The sequence below is a fragment of the Cebus imitator genome, unplaced genomic scaffold, assembly GCF_001604975.1.
Source record: "Cebus imitator isolate Cc_AM_T3 unplaced genomic scaffold, Cebus_imitator-1.0 Scaffold12, whole genome shotgun sequence".
NCBI lineage: Eukaryota > Metazoa > Chordata > Mammalia > Primates > Cebidae > Cebus > Cebus imitator.
Window position 1 is genome coordinate 8,150,839 of NW_016107327.1, and position 8,985 is coordinate 8,159,823.

At 40.8% G+C, this 8,985-nt stretch overlaps 1 protein-coding gene across 3 annotated transcripts in view; it reads left to right on the forward strand.

The window, feature by feature from the left end:
* ANKRD29 (ankyrin repeat domain 29) overlaps window positions 1-6,134 on the forward strand; it is a 59,439-nt gene extending 53,305 nt beyond the window's left edge. For all 3 annotated transcript variants that reach the window (XM_017498595.2, XM_017498612.2, XM_017498605.2), the window contains one exon: window positions 3,789-6,134. In XM_017498595.2, the coding sequence (XP_017354084.1) occupies window positions 3,789-3,872 (84 nt within the window). In that variant the 3' untranslated portion in view covers window positions 3,873-6,134. The remainder of the gene's footprint in view (window positions 1-3,788) is intronic.
* The last annotated feature ends 2,851 nt before the right edge of the window (window positions 6,135-8,985 follow it).

Genomic DNA, 8,985 nt, shown 5'->3' on the forward strand with positions numbered 1-8,985 from the left:
GGAGTTTCACTCTTGTTACCCAGGCTGGAGTGCAATGGCGCGATCTCGGCTCACCGCAACCTCCGCCTCCTGGGTTCGGGCAATTCTCCTGTGTAAATTATTTTTTTAAAATACCAGTTGTACTTAAGAATGTCTCTGATGAAGCAGTAAAAAAATGTCAGTTTTATTACATTTTGACTCTTCCTATACATCTTTTTAAAATTCTGTGTGATTGGCCGGGTGGGGTGGCTCACACCTATAATCTCAGCACTTTGGGAGGCCGAGGCAGGCAGATCACATGAGGTCAGGAGTTCGAGACCATCCTGGCCAACATGGTGAAACCCTGTCTCTACTAAAAATACAAAAATTAGCCAGCGTGTTAACACAAGCCTATAATCCCAACTACTCAGGAGGCTGAGACAGAATTGCTTGAACCCAGGAAGTGAAGGCTGCACCACTGCATGCCAGCCTGGGTGACAGAGGGAGACCATGTGTCTAAATAAATAAATAAATAAATAAAATTCTATGTGACAAAATGGAAAGCATGCCTAAAGCACTGCTGCTGTGTACTGAAGTATGATGATTATCTCAAGAAAAAGCATCTATCTGTTGGGCGGTGAGCAGGTAAACCTGCCACCAGAAGTCTGAGGAAGCTGAGAAGCCAAGAAAGAAGCTGACATCCAGATGATCACAGCAGATAAGAAGAAAAAAAAGGCTGACATATCCAGTTTCTCAGAAAGTAACAGGGACAGGAAGCATAGTCTCAGGACATCAACCCCAGACCCAGGGCCTAAGGGAAGGATTACACAGGACAACTGAAGTCAGCCCCTCAGGGAAAGGCAAGCAGGCTACGTGACTGCCAAGGGGCAAGACTTATGGGCAAGGTTGTTTTGACCTGTGGGCAGGATTTTCAGTAGGAACCACAAAAAAAGTAGATAAAATAAAAATCTTAGAGGCATTCTCAAAACTAGGATTAATCACAGGGCAGGCTGGGTGTAGTGGCTCATGACTGTAATCCCAGCACTTTGGGAGGCCAAAGCAGGCAGATCACTTGAGGTCAAGAGTTCAAGACCAGCCTGGCCAAAGTGGCGAAACCTCATCTCTGCTGAAATACAAAAATGAGCTGGGTATGGTGGTGTGTGCCTATCATTCCAGCTACTGGGGAGGCTGAGGCAAGAGAGTGGCTTGAACCTGGGAGGCAGAGGTTGCAGGGAGCCGAGATGGTGCCACTGCACTCCATCCTGGGCACAGAGCTAGATTCCATCTCAAAAAAAAAAAAAAAAAAAGAAGTCAACATGGCAGATTAGCATCCAAGATGGAGTTGTGTTAGCTTCCACAGCTCCTGTGCAGTTGTTTGAATTGCAAAATGAACCTGCCACTTTTTTCATGGAACACTACTTTTACTTTAAAGAACAAGGTATCTACCACTATGACCTTAACAGCTTCCCAGTACTTAAAGGCTTTTCTGATGGATAAGTTTTGTTGTTTGTTTTTGAGACAGAGTCTCACTATCACCCACGCTGGAGTGCAGTGGTGTGATCTCAGCTCACTGCAACCTCTGCCTCCCAAGTTCAAGGGATTTCTTACCTCAGCCTCTTGAGTAGCTGTAATTACAGGCATGTGCCACCAAGCCCAGCTAATTTTTATATTTTTAGTAGAGACGAGTTTTTACATTGGCCAGGCTGGTCTCAAACTCCTTGCCTCAGGTGATCCACCTGCCTTGGCCTCCCAAAGTAGGGTAATTACAGGCATGAGCCACCACGCCCAGCCAGAATGTGAGTTTTTAATATTGCACAATGAAATATGCGAACATTCTACAAACTCAGTGAACCATACTTTCCAAATGAGCAGTGCATGTTACAAACCATGCTAGGTAAAAGATCCAACTGTAAACAGATATATCTGTGGGTTTTAAAGTTCATTGATATGGTTTCAAATCCCACATTGCATTTAACCTTTAAGAAGCTACCACTTGTTGGCCGGGTGCAGTGGCTCACACCTGTAATCCCAGCACTTTGGGAGGCCAAGCCTGGCGGATCACGATGTCAAGAGATCAAGATGATCCTGGCCAACATGGTGAAACCCTGTCTCTACTAAAAATACAAAAATTAGCTGGGTGTGGTGGTGTATGTCTATAATCCCAGCTACTTGAGAGGCTGAAGCAGGAGAATCGCTTGAACCCGGGAGGAGGAGGTTGCAGTGCGCCAAGATCACACCACTGCACTCCAGCCTGGTGACAGAGTGAGACTCTATCTCAAAAAAAAAAGGAAACTAACACTTGTTGAGTATTGATGTGGCATCAAAGAATAATATCTACAACAATCTGAAAAGAGTGTTAAAATACTCCTTTTTTTTCCATTTACATATCTGTGTGAAGCTTAATTTTCTTTACATACTTCTACCAAAACAATATATCACAATAGACAGGATGCAGATGCAGACATGAGAATCCAATTGTATTCCCTCTTAAGCTACACATTTAAAGAAATATGTAAAGCTGTTAAGCAGTGCTACTCTTCTCAGCATTACTTGTTTTTGAAAATTTAATTTTTTATAAATATATTAACTTGTATTAATATTTTTAGTGAATTAATAAATATATTTTTAAGGTTTTCTGTTTTAGTTTCTTTTTGAAAATATTTTCATTTTAAATAATAGATATGAGGTTTCACTATGTTGCCCAAGCTGGTCTCGAGCTCCTGTGCTCAAGTGGCCCTCTCACTTCAGCCTCCCAAAATGCTAGCATTACAGGTGTGAGCCACTGCACCCAGCCCTCAGCTTATATTTTTAATAAGTTTAAAACAAAAGTTTCTTAGACTCTTCAGTAATTTTTAAGAGTATACAGGGGTCCTGAAACCAACAAGTTTGAGAACCACTTCCACATCACACCTGTTGTCGATGGTAGGGACTGGTTCACTAGATGCCTAATGAATGTATCTCAGCAGCAATGCGAAAGAAAGGACTTGGAGTGATACTGGGTCAGGTGGAAAGTGTTAACCACCAAGGCTGTTCTTTCCCAGGTGTCTCTTACGCTCTTGGATGTTTCCTAACTCTGCCTTCTCATCAAAAGACGCCTGGCCTGGCGCAGTGGCTCACACCTGTAATCCCAGCACTTTGGGGGGCCGAGGCAGGAGGATCACTTGAGGTCAGGAGTTTGAGACCAGCCTGGCTAACATCTCGAAATCCCCTCTACTGAAAATACAGAAACATTAGCCGGGCATGGTGGCGCACGCCTATAGTCCCACCTACTCGGGAGGCTGAGGCAAGAGAATTGCTTGAACCCAGGAGGCAGAGAATCAAGGCTATAGTGAGCCATGATCGTACCACTGCATTCCAGCCTGGTAACAGAGCAAGACCCTGTCTCTAATAATAATAATAAAATAATAAAATACATATAAAGTATCAAATTTAATTTGACCAGTACTTATGGAGAACATTCTAGACATGCTGGGCATTGTGCTAGCGATAAGGATACAATGATTATCAGATCTGGACCCTTCCCCCTAAGAGATTATAGTCTAGTAAGGGATCTGGCTGGATAGAAAAAAATCTCTAAGAATGAGATAAGGAAATAACAAGTAATATTTTTACATTTAAAGGAGATTTTTAATACCTTTATATAAAAGAATGAGTCCAGTGTGGATTTTTTTTTCTTTTTTTGGTATCTCAACTCTCAGGCTTTGTGTCATAACCAGTGTGGATTTTTTTCATTAGGAAAGGAGAAAGAGTGGGTCAAATGCCCCTCTTTGGAATCCCTAAAACCACACCAGCTATGACTATTCACTAATGGCCATCTTCTCTTCTTTCAGGCCAACGAACTTCCGGCAGAACTAACCAAAAATGAACGTATATTGCGTCTCCTGAGAAGTAAAGAAGGTCCCAGAAAGAGCTAACTTAGTTCCATATTTGACAGAGAAAGTTTAACCACATTGTCCAAAAAGAAATTGCATTTCAGTGTTGGAAATTATTTTATGAAAAAAAATATATACCCAGAATGCCCACCCTATGGGTCCCTGACAAAGAAGAGCTATGCTCTGTGCACCAAGTTAAGAACCAAACAGCTCAGGGACCCTCTTTCCCCCTCACCACAGGCTTCTCACAGTGCCCTGTAACTCAGCTCCCGGGGGGCCTGGCATGTTCACAGATTCCACAGAGACTCATTTTCAATGATGCTAACTTGGGCCTCTCAGTTAAACTCTAAGGTGGATTGGGTTCTCAGTGCTAAGCAAGGAGGCTTTGTTCCTTTTAAAGACTGAAAAGCTGACCTTCAACGGATTGATTCACTTTTGCTTTTGTGTTAAATGTATGTGTGCTAAAATATACAGATCTATCCTATTTTACCTACATATGTATGTCATTCCAGTACAAAATGTTCTCTTCTACCCAGGGATCATAGCCGTGATTGTTATAAATCAATGAGGTATAAACATACACTATTAAAAAACCACTTCTGACATTCCATTGTGTGCTATTCAAAGACAGACAACTGAACTATAGAAAAGACAGATTGTGCATTTGTTCGTTGTTCCTCATCTTATTCCTGACATGTAAAAATGATTTTTACTTAGAGTCAACATTGTAGGTAGGTTAGGATACCAGTGGCAAATTTGGAAATTCAGAAAAGTATAAACTATAAGAAATCTATAGGCTTGTCTCTTTGGTCTTTGGTCTCTGTTGTTGGGAATCTGTTTCCCATGCCATAAGTAAGTATACCTAACACTCTGGAATCTTGAGTTTCCAACACCATGTTGCTTGATATAATGACTCTGAGGTCCTTGGATACAATGCAATATATATGCAAGTACAATATGTTGCTATCATCATTGCAGGTGTATAAATAATAAAAGACTGTTATTAGCACTTAGTAAATCTTCATCTATGCATGTTCTTGAGTTGATTGATTCCAAGAACGAAATCTGAGTTTTACTGAATTATTCTTTTGAAGAGGATCAAAACTTATATTCAATGCACTTTATAATTAATGGTGTCTAAATGCCTCAATCAGTGCCTAACTGCACACACAAAAATAAAACCTTCTTTCTGTAATCTACCAAAATAAACGCAATGGTATTTCTGCTATTTAAACACATCCTTCGTTTTTGTGTTCATGTTCTACTCTGGTTTTCAGTCATGTTCTATGTAAAGACATGTTAAGATAGAGGAAAAGGATGTAATCCCAAAAGAATTTTTGTTTAACCAACTTTCAGTGTCACTAAAAGGATTATCTTTAATTCAGTAAATAATGGAATATTATCTTTGAAATTAGAAGATAGTCTCTTAAAATTTGTTACAATTAATGAATGCAACAAAAATCAGCGTATTTTGATAAATGCCACAAGCAAATGAGCAACCCACAGCCCCCAGAAGTGCCTACAGCCTGACCAGCTATGCAAAAAGCCTGCAACCTGATTCTAGGATAAAATATTAGAAAGCTCTCTGTTGCTAAAACACCCAGATATAAGCATTTTGGTGGCTAAACAAACAGTGCCAATTTACTCATTGGCATTCTTTTATTCAGCAAATTTGTACAAATATACATTTTCTCCTGTGGGAGTTTCAAAAAGCTATATTCATTTTGAAGGGGAAAGTAATATGGACTTAAATGCTTTACACTTTCCCCTTAGTTAAGCCTTGTGGCAAAAACAGTAGCTAATCACTGATACAAAGCAAAACATTATGGATACTGATAACAAAGTTCCAAAAGACAAAACGGGATGAATCACAAACTTTTTCACTAAAATATGTAATTGGCCTATTACTTCAATAGTTTAAAGTGGATAATGTTCTTGAACAATATTAGAGCCATAAAATTGAACCCAATAGCTTTAACAATACGGAGGCCTTCTTATTGTAGGTAAGAGGTGTCTAGCTTAAAGGGATCACATTTGATCTAGAAGAGATTATCCATGGCAGGGAAGATTATTAATCACCTACCAAAGATTGTATGGAAAGGCCTGTTATTTTAAAAATTGCATTTTAGTTTACACACATGTAAATGATTATTTTATGTTACTCTAAATGACAATTCAGTTAGCTCTACATCCTATGCAAATTGTCTGCTTAATTGAACTACAAACATTTTTCATTAATTCATCTCTTTGATGACATATTCCATGTTATATAATAATTCAAAATAAAGTTAATATACTACCCCACCTGCCTTTGCTGCTTTTTTCTGTTTGTTTTTAATCACAAATTGTTGCTATATGACTTTTATAGCATGGAATTTTAGGGTGAATAATTCAACTCTGTAAATATATTGATATTTGGAACCCTAAATAGACATTTAAACTTTTATTTTAGTAATGGACCTTTGATTTCGTTATTTCTGCTGTAGAGAATGTAATGATTCCAAAAAGTTTTCAGTTAAAAAGAATTATTGGGAGTTACTGAAGACACTGAAAATAGAAAAATTTTCTAATTTATATTATTTATGATGCTCCTGGCTCTTCAGTCCTTTGCACTAACTTTCTCTTGTGAAGTAGCTGGTGGTTTTGCAGAACTACTGGTGTAGGAGACAATAATTTGCAGCAGTAACGTCAGGAATATGGAGATTTACAGAGACATCCTGGCTTCCATCTGCTCCATCCACCCTCTACCACCACAAGAAAGCTACATCTCTTCATAAATCCCACACTGAGACACCTGCGCAGACGAAAAGAGCATCCCCAAATACCAGAGTACTTAGAACCAGATAGAGATGACTGTGTTTCGGTGGGGGCCTACAGATACAGATTAGCTGAGTTCCTAATTTCCTAACAAAAGTGCTTTTGGTGCTAGAACTGGATGTTTCAGTGGTAATGACCAGGTGAGGAGTCCCAGTGGCTCATGCCTGTAAATTCGGCACTTTGGAAGGCCAAGGTGGGGTGGATCACTTGAGTTCAGGAGATCAAGACCAGCCTAGGCAACATAGTGAGACCCCTGTCTCTCTAAAAATAAAAACAATTAGCTGGACATGGTGGCTCACACCTGTGGTCCCAGCTACTTGGGAGGTTGAGATGGCAGGATGGCTTGAGCCCGGAGGTCAAGGCTGCAATGGCCCCTAACGGTACCACTACACTCCAGCCTCGGTGATAGAGTGAGACCCTGTCTCTAAATAAATACATAAATAAATAAAAATAAAAACAGCAACTAACATTTGTTAAGGGATTGTTATGTGCTAAGCACTTTAGATAATCTCATAAAGTGTTATGCATTTTTTCATTTGCCCCGACAACAACCCTATGAAATAAATGTTATTACCATCCCCATCTTACAGTGAGGGAATCAGCTTTGAAAGACAGTCTACCTTGTAGTGGTGTCTTGGTACTGTCCACCAATCTTGGCAGTTTGACTTTTGCTTTTTGGGGGAAGGTGGAAGAGGCAGTGGTGACTAGATGGAGTCACAACTGTGGCATCAGAGCAGTGCGGGTGGAGAATATGGCACATGTTTTTGAAAATACTTGCAGGTAGAATTAATGATAATTGGTGATTAATTGAATATAGGGATGAATAAAAGAAAGGAGAGCTAGGAATTATGCTAAGGTGTGTTAGGCGTTCCCAAATCATCCCCAGGTTTAGTGACTTGCTAGGAAGACATTGGTCTCATATGTGTAGTTGTTTACTCATATATATACTCATATACCTGTATACACATACATGTACATGGTTAAGAATACAACAAAAAGACACATCGCAAAATCAGCAAAGAGAAAAGGAAAATAGAGCAAAGATAGCAGACACCAGGTGCAAGCTTGTAAGAACCCTCTCCCACAGGCTGAACTTAGTTCCTCCAGCAACCAAGTTGCGGCAGCAAGCGCTGTCTACCAGGGAAACTCATTAAAGAGTTAGTGCTCAGGGTTTTAACTGGGAGCTGGTCACACAGGTACCTTCTGCCTAGCATTTACAAAAAATCAAGACCTCCAGAAGGAAAACAGGCATTCAGTATAAACCACATTGTTTGCACAAACAGTTTAGGCAAAGTGAACACTTCTTACCATTTAGGGGAAGTCTGATATCAGTGCAGAGAACTGTTTGCCAGCTGAGGGTCAACCTTGTAAGCAGGACTTCCTAAGGATAGGCAGTCTTGGGCTGGCTTTGCAAATTCTTCTTGGCCCACAAAGTTTGCAAGGTGGGTAGGCCAATAACTTTGTCAGTAAATAGGGAAGAATAGCAGATTTGGGGTGAGGAGAGAGAGAGTTTGGACATGTTCACTTTGAAGGATCTGTGAAATAGATTCTAGAAGGCAGTTGGAAATAACAATGTTTAGGAACAGGCTGTTGTTATTGATTTGGGCGTCATCTGTGCAGAGGTGGGCAAAGTCATGGGATGAATGAGGTCCCCACGGAGAGTCTACTGAGAGAAAAAGATATGGCAAAATGGCTGGGCACAGTGGCTCCTCCCTGAAGGGAGGCCGAGGCAGGAGGACTGCTTGAGCCCCAGAATTCAAGAACAGTCTGGCAACATAGGAAGACCTTGCCTCTAAACTAAATAAATTTTTTTTAAAAAGAGATGGCAAACAGAATAAAGTTTGAAAGAAGGGAACTCAGCAAAGAGAATGAAACAACAAACGAGCAGGAAGTGAAACACAATGAGGAAGGAGAAATTCTCAAGGAGAGAGCAGGCAGCAAGCCACGTGAAGATGTGTAGCCCTAAGACACAAAGGCTGGGAAACTCCAGCCTCCTTTTGCTCCACCACTCTGTCTTTCATGAGCTTGTTCAGTCAGCAAAGAACTCTAGCCTTGTGGCCGGGTGCGGCAGCTCACGTCTGTAATCCTAGCACTTTAGGAGGCTGAGGCATATAGATCATGAGGTCAGGAGTTCAAGACCAGCCTGACCAAGATGGTGAAACCCCATCTCCACTAAAACTATAAAAATTAACCAGGCGTGGTGGCAGGTGTCTGTAATCCCAGCTACTCGGGAAGCTGAGGCAGAATTGCTTGAACCTGGGTGGCAGAGGTTGCAGTGAGCCAAGATCGCGCCACTATGCTCTAGCCTGGGCGACAGAGTGAGACTCCTTCTCACAAA